This window comes from Corvus kubaryi, unplaced genomic scaffold (assembly GCF_017639235.1).
Source record: "Corvus kubaryi isolate FWS band 111438036 unplaced genomic scaffold, C.kubaryi_AGA036_p1.0 split3-73, whole genome shotgun sequence".
In the NCBI taxonomy this organism is placed as follows: Eukaryota; Metazoa; Chordata; class Aves; order Passeriformes; family Corvidae; genus Corvus; species Corvus kubaryi.
In genome coordinates, this window is record NW_024582091.1 from 21,614,380 (window position 1) to 21,636,198 (window position 21,819).

General features: G+C 34.6%; 1 protein-coding gene across 2 annotated transcripts in view; it reads right to left on the bottom strand.

Moving 5' to 3' along the window:
• ASCC3 (activating signal cointegrator 1 complex subunit 3) overlaps positions 1-21,819 on the bottom strand; it is a 257,776-nt gene that overhangs the window by 190,573 nt on the left and 45,384 nt on the right. For both annotated transcript variants that reach the window (XM_042016301.1, XM_042016302.1), the window contains exons 7-8: positions 21,210-21,351; positions 20,507-20,632 (exon numbers count right to left, since the gene is read on the bottom strand). In XM_042016301.1, the coding sequence (XP_041872235.1) occupies positions 20,507-20,632; positions 21,210-21,351 (268 nt within the window). The remainder of the gene's footprint in view (positions 1-20,506; positions 20,633-21,209; positions 21,352-21,819) is intronic.

Here is a 21,819-nt window from a genome sequence, read left to right on the forward strand (position 1 = left end):
AAATATAAAATTATTTTTTAATAAACTTACTTTTTCTTAGTTATTTTTTACAGATGTTTAAAATAGACTGCAGAATACGTAATTATTTTCTTTCTACAGATTTAATTATCTGCAATGTTTCTACTACAAAGAATGAAAAACATCTTACTGATATATTTGAAGATTATAATTTTTACTTTACTTGTAGGAAACAACAAAAGTCTAGTAAAGAACAGGCCTCAAAGCATCTTCTGAAGATCTCCTTTTCCATTATTCTGGGTGCTTTAATTAATTTACAGTTATTTTCTATGGTAAAAACTCTCTCCAACGCCACATAGTCTTTCCAATTCTTTCCAATACTAAGCAAATTATTTGAGCAGGACTCAATTTATTACTAACTCAAGTAATTCAAGCTTAGGAATGAGGGCTTCATCAGCTATTTACATCAAATAATTCACTTAATTTTGCAACAAACAACACTAAGTCTATCATTGTGCTGCAGCTTTCTTGTAGTAGCCTTGTGAGGGGCTACAGACACAAATTACAAATTCAGATTAATAGACCATTTTCACAATAAATGAAAATTCTCTACTCTTAAATCTATAGGAATGATGTACTTAATGACTAACCAACTGCAGTTTTATTTTAGATGACTTTGAACATGAAAAAACAACATTCACTGATATAGAAGTCAAGGAAATGCCATGCAATCGACACACTATTTCTTTTTGAAAAACGCCCTTTTCAGTTTAACAGTACCTTTGTCTTAGGAAAGCTTTCAGATTGAAAACTTCCTGTGCCACACCAAAAAAGCAAGTACTTGAATTGCATTTGTATTTATAGGATTTACAAACCTCTGATATATCCAAATTTCTATTTAAAACTGTTGTCTGTGGTGAAGGAAAAGAAAGTATCTAATGCAAGTAACAAATGCACCTTTCACCAAGTTCCTTCAATTTTTTAGTGGCTGAATTTCAGTATTACAAGAGTTTTCACTGTTACTGTTCTTGCACAGTTTATTCTGCTTGCAACACTGCAGGAGGAAAGCTTATTTGTTTTGTACCGTGTTTTGTACACATAATGTGTACTTTGTGTGTTGTCTTCAAAATTCATTTCATCTTCATGAATGACACTCATATCAAGTATTAATGGTTTTCCTGGAGACCTGTTGACTGAACCTGCTGCTATCAGGGTTCAATCAGCTATTTGTATGACCTCCTTAGTCATTTTAGGTTTCTAATTTGCCTGTTACTTCATTTTGAAATTTCTTGACAGATCTTTGTAATTGGTATATTTTTCTTTTCCCTCCCATTCCATCAAGATGCTTTTAGAAGGTGTTATAAACACTGCATAAAGTTCACACTGATAAACACCATTCACAGTGTTTATAACAAAGGATCTAGAGAGAGAAACTCCCAAGTACAACTGGTGATTACTAATAAAACACTACATTACACAATATGTGTATTATTTAAAGAAGCAGTTTTTAAACAAAAGCAGGAACATTGCTGTCTAAATGAAGTCCAGCCTAAGTATCTTCAGAAATGGATGACAGGAATTTTCCACAGTCACACAGTTGGATATGTTTGGCTTTACACATAGAGGTCACCATACAGCTGTGTGATTATTAACACCCTTAAATATGTCCTTAAGTTATCTTAAACTACTGCTTGTAAGAATATGCTGTTCCAGCTCCAACTCTAAGTGTGGAGTATAAAACATCTTTTTCCTTTACATTTGGTAGAAATTATATATACTACAGCCAAAGGAAACGCAATTGTAAGCAAAACTAAATACGTATTTAGAAAAACAAAAATAATTTCCTGTCTCCTTTCCTATTGGAAAATAGTAACACCATGGATTAACACTGACTTGGTAAGTAGCGATAAACAAACAAATGTTCTAGAAAAAACAGAGGAACCAGTACAGCAAGTTAGAAAAATTAACTTTGGCTTGTTTTCTGGAAAGATGCTAAGCCTATTGAAACAGGAATATTAAGAGCAGAATAAAGATTAACAAAAAAACCCCACAAAACAGAAAAACCATAAAAGCCTGGTTAAGAACTAGCAGCACTTTTTTAAAATAATGGTATTCTGAACCAGAACCTAGTTTTTCATTCAACACACTAATTAATTTTCAAGCTGGCATTCACAAATCAATATACAACATTCAGAATCACAAAACAGTCAATGAATAATATTCTTTGAAAGTTGACTCTGCAGGAATATATTAAGGATTTAAAAAGCTACAAGAGAAAGTAACTCCAGAGGAAAAAAAATATCCTATGATATCTTCCAACCAACTGCCCATTAATTGAAAAAATATTATCTTTCCTCTACATTCCATTTTATTCCAAACAGTGCATAATCCAAACCCAGTAGTTTTGCTCTTAAAAACAGTAAGGCAGCATACAGAAATGCAATAGTATGCACAGAAGCCCACAGTTTGAAAAAGGTGTTTTCCTAAATTGATTTGCAAAAACTACATATTTTAAAAATGGAAAACAATTTTTTTCCCCTCTGGCACATAAACATCAGCCAAGGCTTCTACAGACCAACTCTTTCAGATAAACCAGTGAAATCCCTTCTTGCTTAAAGGTCTGGAAGCCACAGGATGGCAGAAAGTGTTTTTTACTGAAAATGAATGAGATGAAACATTTTTTAGCCTTCTATTCTACAGCTGATTTATCCCTACAATTCAACACAAACCATAGGAAGTTTGAGCAGAATACAATCTGAGTGTTACTCTCAACTAACAGGATTTCAAGCCTAAGATGATGCCATTTTTACACAAGCATGAATCAATGTGAAAAGCCACTGAGAAGCAACTCTTTCCACAAACCAGATGATACTCAAAGCAGCTGTGACGTGAATGAATAAACCCCCTGATTTTACTTCAGTAAGCTTTCCAATTCTTTCCTATGGAATTTATTGTTACAACTAATGCATTTATGAATAAATGAGATTACACCTAATCAGGATATTCTAAATCAGAAATTTCATCAGAAAGATATTTCTGTGTTGGTGCTCTAACAGCAATTTAAAAATAGGACAAATTTGTTTAAGTCATAAAAGTAATATTCATAAACGAGTCCATACGGTTCAGTCGGCAGGCAAGCTACAGCTCAGAAACACAACTGCTTTAGCAACACAGTAGTGGCAGTGTCTGCTCTAAATAGCACAGACCTTCAGCACTTTTAGACAGAGTGTTAGTCATGCAATTCATTACCAAGACCTTGTAGAAATGTTCCATAATGATGACTTCTTCTGTCATATTATAACGAAGTAATAAGATTACTACCCATTTATCTTAGCGATAATCCATTGCACCCCTAAGCCAAAGCTGAGCTTTCAGCATTTTCCCCACTCACTAGCTTAATTTTAATGTAGTACTATTTTATTCAAAGTATCTTATATATCTCAGGTGCAACAAATTCCATTCTGCAGTCAGCTGTTCTACACTTTTAGTTAAAGAGATGATTGATCTTACTGCTAATAGTATGACTAATCCATGCTTTTTTACATAAAAACCATGAAATTCAGGATGCGAAAACTCTGATATCCCTTGTTCTGATACGTAAATAATCTCTAGGTCACCTTTCCCCTTTGCTGTCCTCTGGAATGTTGCTGGTTAAAACACATATCAATGCATATACAGTCATATACGCACACAAACATATGTTTTTATATGTATATATATACACATACACATTTTAATAAATACATTCCCATTATCCTTCTAAATTATGAACATTTAGTAGTCCCCCCTTGCTTTCTAATTATGCATCTATATACTTAAAGCACTTCTGTGCCAGCGTAAATCCTATTTTGTTACTGAAGGTACACTCAGAAATAAATATGTATATTATACCTGGGGACTTCCACAGCTTCCCTCTCCTGATGATACTTTTCATATTCTGCTACTTCCATGAAAAAGTGGTAGCTTGTGAGATTTAGGAACAGAAATAAATAAAAATATAACTACATAAATAGCATAAAGGTAAAATTATTTTTATGTTATCTTAGGAGTACTATTTGAAAATATAATTTCCTACCTGCCCCAAAGACTGAAACGTTTTCTTTCAAAGTGCGCGTATACATTTTAAGCAAAGGCTCATAACACACAAAAGAAAAACTGCATGATGTTTGGATCTGCTCCATTTAGCACCAAATCATATCAGTGAGATTCACTGGACTTAGGGGAACAATTTTTGCAGGAACAAGTAGCATACACAAAGATACGAAAATTATACAAGCGAACCAAATAGAGCTTATGATTGGCTTTGGGCCATAATCAGCATTACAATTTCTTCAAGTAAGTACAAATTATATTTCATTCAGAATGTAGTACCTGAAGACTTATGTGCTATAAAGGAAGCTTGGAGTAAAACACATTAGACAGATGCAAATAACAAAGGGCACCAGAGAACCAGCAGCTTATTTCAACACTGTACCTGCTACAAGTGACTGGACTAAACTGAAAGCAATTCTTGCATGGTATGGGCTATTCAGGTCAGTATTAGCAGCAACCACAGATCACAGAATCATTTCACTTAGAAATATCCAGTTCAGCCCCTCTGCTCAAAGCAGGGCCACTTACACCTATGCAGTTGTGTTTCAACTATCAACAAGGATGGGGACTCCACAACCTTTCTCAGCAACGTGTACCAGTATTTAACCACCTCAGAGTAAAAAATTACTCTCCTGTGTTCAGATGAAATTTCATGTGCCTTAATTTGTGCCCATCTCCTCTGGTGCTGCCACTGGGCACCACTGTTGAGAGTCTGGCTCCCTCTTTGTTAATCATTCTCACATCACGTATTTATACACATTTGTCAGACTCCCCAAGCCTCCTCTTTTCCACCTCTGTCACACTCTCCACATACACAAAAGATGTTCCAGTCCTTTAATTAGATTTAAAAGTCAGAAGAATTCCTAGAAATGACAAATAATGAACCATAAGGGTTAAATTATACTCTGACGTCTTATAGAACAGAGAATCACAGCCCATATAAGATTTCTTTGAATATATTCTTAATTGGAATTAAACATCATCTTTTAGAAAACCACAGAGCCTTTTATTTTAAAATTATCACCACATTCACTGGTTAATGCAGTAGGTATTTAAGTAGCAGTAGCCATCAGAAACCAGGGAAATGTGCATACTTTCAAGTTATATTAGTGACATTAAACTCAAAACAAATACTGCAAAATTCTCCTAGATTCTGACAGAGTTCACTAGATTTAAAAAAGTATCCTGAGAGAAAAAAAAAATTAATATATTCATTCTATATTAAAGGATCAGCTCTGCTCAAAGTTACCATAGCACAAAAACTATGAAAATTATTATGGTTTTGGGTTTTTTTGGAATGCTGCTTCTAAATCATGATTAAACATTCCAGACCTTTCAGAATTCATGTTTGCCAAACACTGAGAGTTTTATTGAATTACTCATTTCTCAGAAATGTCAAAATTCTGGACATAACAGTGAGTGCTGTTCAAGAATCAAACTTTCACTTAAGAAGATCCAGAGTCCATCCAGAGAAGTCCAGAACAGTTCCATTTAAAAACAAATTGCAGCAAAATCAAGGAGTATAACAATCTCCTACCAACTGTGGAAACATAGGCCCTCCTTGAAAAAAAGAGCCAGTGAACACCAAAAATAAGTCAAAGAATAAAAAGCCTTCATCTGTGGTTTTGTGTGCTCACGGTTTTGTTTAGTTTTTTTTGGTTTGTTTGTTTGTTTGTAATCAGTCCTGCCTTCTGCTCTCTTGAAGAAAGATCTATTCAAAATCAAGAGGTTTTAGGGAAAATATTTACCTTCATATATGGCAACTAAGAGTTTACATGCCTGAAGCAATTTCAACAAAAATCCTTGTAAATCTATAGTTACATTGTCACCAACTGCATATATAAACTATTCTCTTGATGAACAACACTATACAAAAAACTGCAGCAGTCATACCTTTTCTACAGACTTCTGAATTATTCAACCACTTATTCTTCTACTAAAAAGACAACATTGAGAAATATTCTTGGGTTCAATGTATAGATTAAATCCAAAGATGTCTGCATGTACGTATGCCAAATCAGTTTGAAGGAAATGACAGGACAGCACTGTGGCGCTATAAGGCTTTCACTGCTCTGAGTTAAAAAACTGAAAGCTTGGGGGATCTCCTCCCCTCACTGGGAGAACTGTGCTGTGTTCATCAACCTAGTTACAATATGACAAAAGATTATAGACAGAGTGATTATACCCTCTGGTGATTTCACTTGAGGAAATGGATAACAAAGTGTTTCAGAAAGATTTTTCCATAAAAGCAACTATTTCTACAGCAAACGTACATAAGTTTTGGCATCCAAACAGACACACAGGAGAGATTCTGATTTCAGTGTCACTGCTGCAAACTCAAAAGTATCCAATGTCAAGAGAATTATTCCAGATTATAGCAATGAAATGGAGATCAGAACACAGCCTCCTCTTGGAGCTGTCTGATGCCATTTGTAAATTACACACAGAAATTACCTTGAACTAATGCAGCTGAAGGAAAATTGGCAACAGTTGTGGCATTTCCTAATAACCTCGGGAGTTAAAATCTTATGAGGATAGAAGGATTTGGGTTTAATTTGATCACATTTCATCCATATTAAATGTAACAAAAAAAAAGTTTTCTTTCTCATAAAATTACAAAATATCTTAATGCTGTGCAAAGTTAAAGCTATGGGAGAGTGATAAACAAAAAATTGTACAAATTTAAAAAAAAATATTTAAAATCTACATTCAAAATATCTACAGATTTTTTAAAAAATATTTTAGATGTCCTGGACTGCTATCTATTTACATCTCCACTATCACTATCTCCCCGACTTTTCTAGATGGAGCAATGAGGAAACTGATGATGATTATATGCTACAGTCTATTCTTCAGGTTTTGTTGGAGTTTTTCCAATTCAGAGAACACTCTCATAATTTCTTATACTTTAATACAACTGAAAGAGACTCCTAGCTCTGTTTATGGCATACTGCTCTCATAATTTACTCCCCTGGGAAAACACAGTGCATCTCTAAGAGGAAAAAAACATCACTGTTAGGTGCACACTGACTCAAAAGCAACTGCAGTCAAAGCGTTAATATAGAAAAACCTTTCCCAGTTGTTCTAGAATATAGACACTGAAAGGCAAAGGAAGAAACCCAACAAATTATAAGGAAAGACAATGAGGCATTGAGAAAACAACTGCATACGTTCTGGCCATTGGTGTAAAAAAAAGGTTAGGCTACCAACATGCAGCATAAAAACTGGAGTCCTTTTTTCTAACCAATATAAAATGGTTTCAGCTAACTTTTCCCAAGTAAAGAGATATGGATATGAAACTACGTAAAAATTACTTTTTGGAAGTTGAATTCTTGTATGAGTCACCATTTATGAACTAATTGGAAGAATTTTGAAACAACTGCATCATATCAAGAGAAACGTATTCTTTTTCTTCCATATTCTTGTTGCAGTTTTGAGAGAATGTCACTACTAACATAAAAAAAAAAAAATTCTAAGCAAAAAGTTGTGTTGATGAGGGCATAAATTCACCTCAAAAACGATGTGGCTACTGCAACTAGTCTATGCAGATAACTGGAAAATTCAGTGGAAATGGAGAATACTGACAGAAAATAGCAGATAGTTTTTGGCCAAACTGCAAAAGTAGTGACAATGAGGAAGAGACAAGGTATCAGATAAAAGGGATCAAAGTCCTAACCCTCCCATTCCACACAGACTTATGTGAATGACTGAGGTATGGGTCAGGATAAAGACACAAAACTTTCTGAAGGACTGCATCCAGGCATTTGCATTCAGCAATTCTCAGGAATTAATAATTTCAGGACTAATAGAAAATTAATACACTGAAAACTACAGATTCACAAAGCCTGAAAAGCTGATGAAGAAGGTAGCTCCTACCTTGCAAACAACAGTACAGATTTAACAAAGCTTTCCCATGTACTGCTGTAGGTTACACCTGGACCAGATATTTTGTTTTTAAAGAATCACAGAATGGGTCAGGTTGGAAGGGACCACAGTGGGTCATCTGGGCCAACCTCCCTGCTCAGGCAGGGCCATCCTAGAGCACATGGCACTGGATTGTGTCCAGATGGTTCTCAAATATTTCCAGCAAGGAGCAATCCCCAACCTCTCAGGATAATCTGTTCCAGTGCTCCAGCCACCTGGAGAGTAAAGTAGTTCTTCCTGATATTCAGGTGGAACTTGTGCATCAATTTCTACCTGTTGCCTCTTCTCCTATTGACTGGCACCACCAAGATGAGCCTGGCTCCATCCTCTTGACACCCTCCCTTCAGATACTTATAGACATTGATGAGGTCTCCTCTCAGTTGTCTCAACAGTTTTGCTGCTACAGTAGTTATTAATATGCAAACATCTTTTTTTATTCTCAAGTAGTCAAATTATTGATGTGAAATTTGAGAGACATATTCTTATTTAGCCTAGATGATACATGTGCCAACATGCCAAAATGTCTCCATGTAAGGGATATGCACAGCAGGAAGACAGTCTCAAATTTAGAGGTCCAGAAGGACAAAGGTCCACACGCGTCCAAAGCAAGTAGAAGTATAATCAAGAACACAGAAAATTATCTCTGACATAGTCTCAGATGACTCAGAGAAAAAATGTCCACTCTTTTCAGATTCAGGGAACATAGGAGAGAAGAAGGAATATTTTCAAGTAAGTTTCCTTCATTATATTATGTTTTATGATAAGTAATTCCTATGAATGACTAAATAAAATCATCTTCCTTTATATTTTGTTCACTGCAAATGAAAATTTCTTAATTCTCCTCATAAATTCCCAAGAAGCTATTATTATACAAAGCATACTTATTTATTAGTATAAAAACTAAAAATAACTCCACTCTTATTTGATGCGTCTGGTTCCAATATTCTAACTGAAAGATTAAGTAGTAGGATAATTTCAATTTTCCAATTAAAATTCAGAAAAATTGTTTTGTTGTAAAAAGATACAAACCACACACAAAATCTATTTCCCGCTTAAAGAGACTTTACATTAGTTTTTGCTCCTTGTTGTTCTGCTGACTCAAACAACTGGTCTTCAAAAAGTTTACAAGTTTCACTGTATTAGCATTTATTGTGTGATTTTGAGGTCAATGGAAACTGTAAGTCTGAGCTGAATAGCCTATCAGTTATAAAGTCAATCTTTTAGTCATAGAGCTCCTCTGTCCTAAAATCTTTTTAAAACATTTAAAATTATTTGGTGATTTCTAAGTGAATCCCTTGATGAACCATCTCAGTCCCATTTCTACCACTGAAAGACACAGCCCATTCTTATCTAAGATAAAAGATTCATGTCTTAAGGAGCATATCAAAACTTGTCCTATTTAAAGACAAACATTAAAATCAGATGAACTATAACGTCTCTAAAATATTTTGAGTAAGAGTTAATATTTTAAATGTTGCAGCATTTCAGAACTAGCATATACCTCCCTCAACTTTGAAAATTCTCACTTTGAAATTACATTTCTTAAAAATTAAAAACAATTTTGGTCTTTGGTATAATTTGAATTAGAATTTAAAATACTATCCTGTATTTCACCTTAAATGAAGACTGAATACTCCTAAGAATGAAAGTCCGCCTTCAGGGATGCTATCAAAGTATAGCAGACTACTGCATTCTTTCACACTTTTACTATGAAATTCCACTGAGAAGTGGCTATTCCCTAAACAGGATGCAGCAGAAGCATGTTATTCATTCTCCAGTCCTAATTACCAAAACAACTAAAACTACTTTGAGTTGTTTTAATTAAAAACTTTACAGATTTCTGCATGTGCTTAATACAAAAGTCCATATTCATGTCAATGACATACATGTGATCCCCTAAAGAATGAAAAATTAACACTTAACAGTTGCTTTCTCAATTTAAATATTTCACTTGTTATGATCATTTAATGAGGCCAAAAAACATGTAACAGCTGCAAAGTCACCAGGTAGACATAATTGGATTTCAAATATTATTGTGATTAAATGCAAGGGGAAAAGAATGCTGTGAACCAGAAGCTGGATTTCTTTTGAGCTGCATGCGGCTGCACTGTGGAAGAACATGTCTACCTGAAATGCTTCCTGGATTTTTACTGGTCATTGGGTTTACTCTACAAAATTTAATACATAGAAGTCACCCAAGTTACAGTCATCTGAACTTCACAATGCGGAGCCTAAATATTATCTTCCTTGAAAGCAAGGAACCCTGTAAGAGTAGGGCAACAACATTTCATATTACTGCATAGTTTTGAAGCACAGATCTCTTTCAGTATTTTATTTTTAAATGACCCCTAATTAATTCAGTACTATTTTATGCATGCAAAGGCATTAGTTCTAACTGCTCATGTAGAAGCAAATATTTAATCTGTTAATGTAGAAGGCACTTCAGGATAATGTTTTCAAACTATTTACTTTAGCTTACCTTAACACGACAAACTACTTTTTCCTACTAAACCTAACAAAAACCAGAAAAACTATCAGAATGCTCAGCAAGGTAATTATAGCTGAAATTAGTAATAATTTTAACACATCAAGTAAAAATGAAAGAATGGCAAACAGAAGAATATTCCCAGAGGATTAACTACTGCTGTCATAATCTCTCTACACCTCAATTTTCTTCTCTATTTCACTTAATTTCACACTTCTGCTACCCAAGATGGCAGACCTGTTTTACAGCATGGATATTAGATGACTTTTCCCTAAATTTTACAAGAAAAGGCTACAAGCATAGTCAGTATTTTTTCCTACAAGAACACAGCTATTTTGTTCTCATGAATCACCGCTAAACTAGCAGCATTCACAGAAGTTTTCCTACCACAGGAAAATAAAAGGTAGGTGAGGGATGATGAACTTGTTTGACAGGGTCACCAACGTGTGGGAACAATAAAAGTTTAAGTACCAGACGACAAAAAGTACAACAGTTTTAAAAGCTTTTTGGAAAATTTGTCTAATTATTTCTGATGGTAAAATTTATTTTTGTTTGTGCACTACCATCAACAGTGAATCAAATATGCTACAGTGGAAAAGGGAACATATACTCTCACAAAAGCCCCTGAGATACATCTCTCAAACTAAACCAAAGAAAACCCGAAAACCTGCTCTTTGGTAGCATAATCTCCTCCAGACTGGCTGCATCCTTTAGTAAGACACTGCACACAGTGTAGCTGAGAGTTCTGGCTACCAAATCTGGATTTGTATTTTATTAAAAGAAGAGCTTAAACTAGTTGTAAGAATGAGGAGGTTGCTCAGAACTGGTGCTCTTCTGCCCAAAAAAAAAACCAAACCAACCCAGCCCTTTTTTTCTTTCTTTCTTTAAGTATTCAGAACCAGTTTTATTGGATGAATCTTTACACAAATTAAAATCCTGGCAGGTAAAAGCAGGTACTTTGTTAGATTACTCCTAGGTACAGGCAGATGCATCTATTCCCACAGTGGCTCAGCAGGTGTTTTTCAGCAGCTGGTGCCCTTTACTGGCTTGCCTTTGTAAGTGTTCCCATCAGATTTTCAACTATTTCAGAGGCAGCACTACACAATATACACACACTTGGCAGCTGTGCAGAAAATGAAACAGGCTTATCATTTTATCCAAATCAGATGCAGTCAATTTTATCTCATGTTAATACTAAAAAGTCCATTTCCCTATTCATATTTACTACTTGCATGAAAAGGAGCAACCTAAACAACTATAAGAATATATAACTCTTGTAAGACAGTATCTACTAAATATTTTAAAGCAATTTTTGCTTAGTATATTATGCACAGCCATGCTAGTTTAAAGAACAGACTAAAAGAAATGAAGTTCTCTATATTTATCAGTACAGATGTCCCTATCATACTTTGAGCCATATTAATTAATTGCTCTTCTCTTTGAACTTCTCTACCCAAGAAGAGAGAACTCAAGATTTTACAGAGCTCTTTAAAAAAAAATAAAAAGGTTGTACATTAATAACTTTACTAGTACTTAGAATAAACAAAGTCTCTCTGAATGAGAAGGTTTGTTAAAGCTTCAATTACAAACTCACCAATGAAAGGACATTTGAAAACATTATTTCATATTCACAAGGATTTTTTCTGGTTTCATCTACATTTATTAGTGGGTTTTCCCTGTGGTCATTAATATCAAGCCCTTGAAAATAAAAATGTACATAAAAACACAGCCCAGAGTGACACAACAAAGAGCATATTTATCACATTTTCATAGCATCCTTGCCCCTCTCAACATCTCCAGTGTCTTAAACGTGGCTTGTTCATGTAACAAAACCATCAAACTTATCAGATGTTAAAAGGGTCTTATTATGACTATGTAAATATATAAGCTAACACCAAAAATAAGTAAATCTATAAAGTATTTGTTGGGACAAAAGGGTTCAAACCGGAAGATTTGGCAAGGACGTAACAGTTTTGCTCGAAGTGACCTTGCAGCTGGGACTGCTAAGAATGCTGGTGTGGAAAACTCCACTTATTATGCCTAGTGCTGTTCATCCTCTGCCTGTTTTGAGGAGTATTCTGAGAAGAATTCCTGTTTTGAGATAACACACTCTCATAGGCATACTTGAGCCTCCGGCTGGGAGAGAGATCATAAAGGCACAGCCTCATGGTAAACTGCTAATGTGCCCTTTGATACATCAGGGCTGGTGGTGGAGATGCTACATTCTCCTTCCCCCCCTGCCCACTAGGATGAGCTAAGGGATGTGTCTCCCTGTGTCTCTGCCACCTGGCCTTGCTGGCGAAATAATGAAATAAATTTACTATTTTCATGGCAGCTGTGGTTTGGTGGTCAACTGTATGTGACAATTCACACAGTATTATACAATATACTATATTCTAACAGCACTTAGAAACTGATTTTTAAAGAAAAAAGATAAATGCCTTGATAATCTTAAAAATATTAAAAGCACAAGACCATGAAAGGTCTTGAACTAAACTGCATACGCGACTAGGACAAACACAACTGAAAGAAGAAATTATTGGATCATATTTTAAGCACTCAATTTTAAGACACTACAAGGGAGGTAAGGGTATTATACTACAGCTGAAAAGCAAGGAGAAGGCTATTGGCCAAAAAGAAAAGATAGTCTTTCATTGAAAAGTCCTCTGAAAAATTTGTGTAGATGAGCTAACACAGCACATGCTGCAAAGGAAACCTTCAGTCTCATTCTAAAAGGATCCAACTTGTCCAGTGTCAAACCAAAGCAAATAAACCTGCTGTCAGCCTACCAAAAGACAGGTTTACAGCAGAGGTAGAGAGAGAACACTATTTTGGAATAAGAAAGAAGTTACATTGCAAACTGCTATGCTGGTTGCTTTTTTAAATCAGGGACATATTGTACAATCTGGAAAGACCTGTGGGTGCAAGTCAGTAATCCTGGTAAACCAACATTTTAAGACAGGATTTACAATACTTCCCCATTCTTATGGGACAATAAAAAAAGCCTGTTTTCATTATACTTTTCTGGTGAAAATCCTTCCAATTTGTATAAATCCAGTCTGTTTTTAAATGGTCACATTACAGTAATTTGATCCACATCATCATACTAAAAATAAAAGCCACATCATATAAATAGGCGAAGGAGGATGCAGTTTGAGAAAATACAGGCTTACATCTGATCAATTATATAATGCCTAGCTCCAAAACTCATGTGAGATGTGATGTATGTGCTTCCTTTACCTTCCTTCCTCCCCATCCCAAAAGAGGTGAACTGTGTCATTACCTCCACAATGGTGGATAGACACATATTGTTCCAGTAAGTGCAGGCTGCTGCTCAGTGAAAGCCGCCTTTTGCTCTTCATAGAATCTGACATAAGATCATGCTTCAGTTCTCATCTACCTCCAATTATTCATCATCCCCTCTTTTTTTGCATCCTACATACATCTCTTATAGAGACAGAGATTGGCTTGACTATCTTCTTTGCATACAGATCTTTCATAAAAATAAAATAGTAGAAATCTGACAAGCTGAGGGAGGCAAGGAGAAGGATATATAAAACAGTGGTCTATTAAAAAGCCTCTCTTACTTTAATAATCAACTCTGCATTAATGGGAAATGTATATATCTATACACCATATACATGTTGTATATATGTTTTTATACATGTGTGTATATATATATGTTTTAAATATAGATGTAGTTTATATGTTTAACTATCAAAAATGTATATATTACTGTCTTTTTTAAGTCTATGATAATGTTGGATCGAGAATGGATGACAGACTACAGAGAAGTCACACCCACCTAACACAGAGATGCTTCAGAGAAAATAGTTTCAATTTCTCATGCTGTGGTAAGAGATAGGTCCTTTCAAAGACTGTAATAGTACCAAACACCTTTTTGGTGAGTCAAAAATCACAGTTTTCAAATTCTAAGGGTAAACCACAATCCTTACTGGCAAGTACCACTGCATTTCAAAATATTATTTTAAAAAAGTAATTATAAAAAATATAAGACTATTCAATTTCTTTTTGTCTTTTACTATCACTACTTTAAAAGAGGAAATCTTTATGCTCAGTATACCTCTTTTGAGATAGTACATTCTTTTCTCTCTTGTTTCAGCACTAGCTTAAGCTCTTATTCTGATATTCTGGGAAACCTGCTTTATTTATTTTGATACAGAGTTCAGAGATGCAAAAATACTCTCCTATTTGGAGAAAGTCGATATAGGTGGAACTATGTTTGGAACAATAATCTCAGATTATTGGGCAAAATTATCTATCTGTAAAGTATTTCTTAATCACATATTTATTCCTTTATATCTACCTACTTCATTACTAATTTTCTACAGTGATGCGAAGTTTTCAACTTGTCAAACTCCTGGTTATTGGAGAGTGGTCATAATTGCTGATCCTCCCAAGCTGTGCTCCTAAGAACTCTGCCTCACTGGAGCTGGGACATCCACTTGCCATGTTAAATCAAGAAATTCAGACTTTCACATTTCATTATGGAAATAATTCAAAGTTGTACTACAATATTCATAAAGCCTTGCTATCCCTGCAGTGTACCTATATTTTAAATACCATATCAAATCTATATGACATTACCATATCAGGTTTCTTTTCCTCTAAATTATTTAAATATTTTTTTTGTTTTAAAGGTGTTCCCCAAAATAAATAAGGTTAGTAATCAGGCATTAATTATAATCAGTGATCCTATTGAACAAAAAACCCCATCTTACTGGCAAAGGAATATTAGAATAATAGAAAGGTTTTATGAAACCAGAAAAATGTTATGGTACCATTTCTAGTATTAAAGGTGATATCAATAAAGTAAGTTTTTTTTCAAAATACTTTTTGATTTATCATAACAGGAAGATGTTCTCCATTGCTGAAAGAAAAAAGAACTTCTTAGCATTCAGGAAATCATATAGTCACATCTATCTGCAGTGAAAGCTGAAGTCAAGTGAGGCACATGTTTAAAAATATTACATTCAATGAATTATATTCAAGCACAGCAAGTGTCTTTCAGAGGTGAATTAGTAGCCAGCCACAGAGCATGTTTGCATTTCTACAACGTGAGATTACAGGATTACGGGTGAATTTTAAAATCAGAATACCACTTTACAGCTTGCACATCATATCAGTAGACCTTTTGATGAAGTTTTAATAAACTATCTCTACTAAGAAACAGGATTTTCTTAATGGAAAATATGATAATTTTATACAAGATGGACAATAAACTGCTGGTTTGGCATGAAGCACGTGTTTTTGCTTGCTTTTAGCCAAAGCAATATTATTTATTCCTAGAATTTTAATGAAACAATGCCTAAAAGCTTCATTTAAGGGTAAGTGAAATAATCAAACAATTTGATGCAGAAATTTTACATATAGCATCTGGGACTCTAAAATAATGATAAAATACCATTAACTCACATATTGAAGAAAATTAAGCCAGAGCTTGTAGGCTTTAAGATTGTCATCAGTGTTGAATCTTAACTTCAGTATTTTTGTTCACCTGTTATTGCACATATTCAACCTTCTTTGGACCCCCCTCCCTGAAATATGAAGACAGACTGTAATCCCTAATATACACTACCAGCCATTAAATCATGTACCTTGACCTACATGATTTTCCTTGTCTTAAGTTGGGACTAATGATTACAGAACTTGTAAACTCTCCTCAGAGCAATTTCTGAGTATAATTCATTGGATAAATGAAAGGATTTCAATAAAATGCAAAATGTTTTTTTTTATTCCATGTGCTTCAACCATCAATTGCTGTTTGGAAAATACGCAACTGAAATATGCACTAAGATCAACTTTGGAATTAATGATCCAATATTCTGAATGTGAAAAATGTAATTTATCTAAAAACATGCATACTTATATTCAGTAGACTTACCTTGTACAATTCTAAAAACAAGAAAATATTACAGGAAAAGAGAGAATATTGATTTTGTAATAATTCCTTCACATAATGCAGAGTGAAAAAAAAATACCTTTCTTATTTAGATAATTAAGCTGTGGTAGTAAAAGGAAATGGAAATAACACGAAAAAAAGAAATAAATCCTACCCTGAACACCCACTTTCGGTAAAAAGCTAAAGTAATTTTTCAGCATTAGCAATTTCTTAGATAAAACCTGTTTTCACAATCTTGAAGAGTAACTTTCCCTGGCCTGAGTTTATGACTTTAAAGGTACATTTATTTGGCAAAAAGTCTGGCACAAAACCACCTTTATAATAAATACAAAAAATATATTTCATTAATGGTCAAGCTCCATTTCAACTGAGCAAAGATAATAAATCTAAGCTTGTGCTTACCCCATTTTTTAAGTTCTATTATTGAAACAACCCAGCTGGCATGTCACTTGTACAAATAGTAGAACCGTAATACTTCAGATTAAACTGGTGTGACCAATCAGCTACTTATGAACCACCTGTGCTTGAACTGCAGTAAAAACACAGTTCTCTGAAAAATAATAAATGTCAAGAAAAATAGATCTCTGCAAAGGGGGTTGGGGGTGGGATTTTTTGCCTTTCAATAAGATAACAGCCCTTTGCAACTCCTTCCATGGGACACACTGGATGCTTCTACCTCTGAACACCAGTGACATTCCTGAACAGCAGCACAGCTCCCTCCGTGCCACCAGCTCCTGCTCCCAACTCAACACGGGTAGGAAATAACAATATGAGACAACACAGGTGGAGTGAGACTGTTGGAGGAGGTGAAGCAGGAGTTCAGATCATAATGGAGAAAGGTAGGAGACAAAGAAAAAGGAACAACACAACAGGGAAGTGCTGAAGCCAGCAGTTTATGACATGTTATGGTGTGTTTTTATGGCTGCTAAATTGTGCAAGGTTGGTCACTCCTGATCTCCTACTTGCACTGAATCCTGGGATTAGGTAGGAATGGTAGCTAGAAAAATTTGGACCTTTGCCAGTTCATATGAGTTTCATCTTAGCATCTGTGTTCTTTCAGGCAGTGATTTCACTAATCATGAAGTCATAAACTTTTTAGGAAAGGTTATGCAAGGACGCCCTAACTAAACTAAATACTTACTTTGAAAATACCAGCCGTAAGATTTCAGATAATATAGTACTAAAACTATCTTAAATGTGTTATTTCTTAATTCCGGAGTGTAGCGGCAGATGCATCCTGGCTACATTGCCAATCCAATAAAAAAGAACCCTGTGTTAATATCTGTACTGGTTTAAGGCATTGCTGCTGCCTTTGGTGTTGATTTGTAGAGGTTTTGTCATTTTGCCTTATACTTCTGCATAAGAAACTACTAAAAAAGGGAATCATATACATGTTTAAAATGTGGTTAGTATGTGGTTTGTTAGAACTAGTGTCTAGAGGAATACATTTCTCTCATCTCTTCTCAACCTGTGTTTACAGGAAATAAGAAAATCTAAATCTTAACTAATACTTTAAAACATTTAAATGCAAGATTACTTCCAACTTATATGATGCAAAGCTTTAACTTCTGGCCAACAGTTCAAAATATAAATGAACACCTTATGAACTCAGTTCTGACCTTAGGAGTTTTGAAGATGAAATGCAACGGTGTACTCAGCAATACACGTTACACGGTCAAATACTCTCCCCAAACTGCTGACAGTGGGATCAAAATCACATAGCTCATAAGAAACAGAGTTCTTAAAATTATTTTTGTGCAAATGAAACCATACAGATTAAAAAGAAAAGAAAGAAGAATATTTATAATTTTTAATACCACCAGGACTTCCCCAGAGAACAGCAAGTGCTTAGAAAGCTCAATATATAATACTTAAAACCCCAGCAACAATAAATGGCTTGGTTGCTTTGTGCTTGTTTTCCCTGTGGATTATGGGTTGCATGTATATTGACTTGTTAAACAGGCTGAGTACATTTATGTCCAGACTAACTCAATGTCTTACATCAAAACCCTACCACTAATGGCACCTCATAGCAGTCAACAGTAGCAGAACTGTAAGCTTCCTCATGATGCCTTTAGAAGTTCCTAGTTATGAAATATCTACAGTTATATTTACTGCCATCTCTAGTCCTTGCCCACCTACTCAAATTTTAGATAATCCTGCAAACATATCCATATAGAGATACAATAGAGCCATTCTGTGAACACCTATACCTGCTAGGGAAACACCTGAAAATCATTATATTTCTGGTTTTGCTTACACTAGTTAACCAAAAATAAAATATATTGACAGAAAATCTTCATGCTCTCTAAACTGACTCCAGTTAATTGGCAAAAATTTGAAACACCAACCAAGGTGTTTCTGAGCTTAGAGATTTAAAACAGCCATGCAGAGGAAACAAAAAAAAAAAAAAAAGAAAATTTGCCCTAACCAAGATATTTACATCTTGACTAGGTATGTCTGAACTTACGCTTGGCAATTCCAGCCTCTTTTAGCTCATTGATAAAAAAGTTCTATTCAACAGATTTTGAATCTATGAGTCTCATTAGTGGAACCAGGAAGCTGCCAAGTCCTGAAGCTGGACAAACTTCATAAATTTGTCGTCTTTTGTTGCAAATCGATACTAAACTTGGGGGCAGGAATTACATACATACGTGTTCAAACAATCAAAATTGTATTTGTTGTTGACACTTCGATTTGATCCCATGTAAGAAGAATCATATCAAAGAGTTAAGTTCTGAAGAAAATTGTTTCTATTTCAAAATTTCACTGTAAAACTGAAAAGCAGACCTCTTTCTACACAGTCTACAAAGGAGAATTACTTATTAAAATTGTATAGCTGATGCATTTGTTAACATTTATTTTAACAGTATATGTGCAAAAATCTGCAAACTATTCATTTTAGATAGGTCTTTTTCTGTCTGAACCATATTTTTTCTGAAACTGCTTACTGCCTATTGAAATATTGGTACTTCTTGCAAAAAATTTACAGATTAATAGGTAGTATTTAGCTTAGGAAAAAGATATTTTATTGCAAAAAAAGCTGTCATGCTGAATATTGTCATATAAAATGACAATAACTGCAGTATCTGTATTTTTCTATCTGGTTAAGCTGTCAGTCAATTCATAAACACAACATTAGATACTGTCACCTAAGCAGAAAAGAATAGATTCCGATTCTAAAATTAAACTGTCTTCTGTTTCGAAAGAGTTAAATCTTTACATAAGACAATCTTTACTCAGAATCCCAATAAACTGCTCTGCATGTATTCTCATTTCCTGCTTTCCCAGAGAGAAAAAGGTGGAAAACATTTATCCATATTATATGCTGCAGAGCTAAGACACATAAAACCTTCTTCATACATACACAGAGCTTGCTTTTTATGTCTCTGTTCAAATCTATATCAAATCTTCCATTTTTCAATAGATTTGAGATATACAGTGAGGAGTAAAAAGGTACCTGTGATGGAGTACTGCAAGTTCTACACTGTAAATAACTAACAAGAAATTTAGTTTCCTTACCTTAGCTTTTCCACCCTTTTAAGTCAGTAAAAATTGAAATGTTAACATTTGTTTTACCTGCATTTTTCCTCTTTGCTCTTTACTTCCTATCACCAAAGCACATTTTGAGATGACTTTGCACCCCATAGAGTCTACAACACCATATTCAACACCACTGAACTGCATCAGATGTAAGCCTAGTGCAGAACAATGCTGTGCAGTCAGAAGCCAACCTGTACAGGTCAAGGTACAGAAGCTCAGGCTCACTTTTTCCTGTGATCTTCAGAAGAGAACAGAATGGCTGTAATACTTTCATTTCATTCTAGTGATTCAGATCACAGCTCAAAACCATAAATAACTGAAAACGTAATGCCAAAGGAATTGAGAACTGCAACTCATGAACAAGTAGTTCAGATTAGGAATTCCTTGAATCCAAGTCAACATGAAAGGGATTGTATTACTGAACTATGTTCCCCAATAAATATTCTCCAAATTAGTAGTGAAGAAATTAACTGGCTGCATTTACCTATCACATATCACTGGAAAAACTGGCAGTATTTACAGTTAAATTTTGGTAATAAAAAGTAAAAACTAATTTAATAACTTCGAAATGGTATACTCACCTCATCTAAGTCTTCAATATAAACAATTTTCTCTTCAATACCAATAGGCATTGGTTCACTATGGGGGATCTTCACCTCTTCATAAATTTTATTGTTTTCTCTCTGAACTGACTCTGGTAAGAACACCTAAAAAAGTATTACAGGAAAATTAATTGAAAGTATGAAAACAGAAAGTGTCATTATGTATAACTTACTTTAAACAATGCTTTATCACTTTCCTTCAAAAAATGAGTCCCAACCAAAAGCAAATCTCACTCATTCATTTTACAGATAGTACTGAACCCCCCAAACAGAAAATAATCAGTAACCCCCCAAACAGAAAATAATCAGTTTTACTACTCAGAAAATAGTCCCAAAACCCCAAAAAACATAACTCTGTTTTATTACATTTCAGAATCCATTAGGTCTAGAATTTCATAAAGATTTCATTTTGTTAAAAGTCAATTCAAAAGTATCCAAAAGACAGAAAAGTAGTATTTTAAGAATTTAAGTGACCCTAGAAATAAAAGCAAATACATTAGTTGAGAATAAGATTATTTCTTCCAGAGTCAAAATAAAAATAGAATATATCAAAGAGTTTGAAACACCCTGCTTCATACGTTGGATTCTGAGAAGGAGGAGACAAAGGAAACAAAGGGAACCCTGCTGCACATTACTCATTGGGAAAGATGTACTGTTCAAGAAGGGTCATGCACCAACATACCTTTGCACCCCCAATGAATGCCGATGTTTTCATAGCTTCAGCTCGGGAATCATAGACATGTGGATAATGAATTTTTTCGAAGCTCATCTCTCTTTGTCTACCTAGGACTGGCATACTTCGAGCATTCAGAAGTGCTAGTTCTCTGTGAGCAGAAAAAATGCAGTAATTCTGCCCATTTCAGGTTTCCATCACAAACACTGAGCATGGTATATTAAAGTCACAGCAAGAGTTGTAGAAGTCAGAGAAAAAATTTTAGTGCTATTCTCTGGCACCAGTTAGGCCAAATCCTTAAAATACACTGTTCAGATAAAATTCAGAGGCACAATCCAGTAAGTGCAAGGCTTTCCTAAAAGCAGTTTTGACTCTTTTTAAGTAATACAGAAACATGATTTCACAGTTAGGTACCAGTCTCACTATATTTTTCTCAATACAAAATACAACAGCTTATTTGCTCCTTATCCTCTCCCTCCTCTACTCCTCCCACTACCTTCTAGCTGACAACTTGGAAAATAGTACCCATTAATCTTGAGAGAAAAAAAGAAAGATACTTCTGATGGATTTAGTACAGACTTCATAAATCCTAAGCAAGTAGTGAGCGTAAAGGAACTAA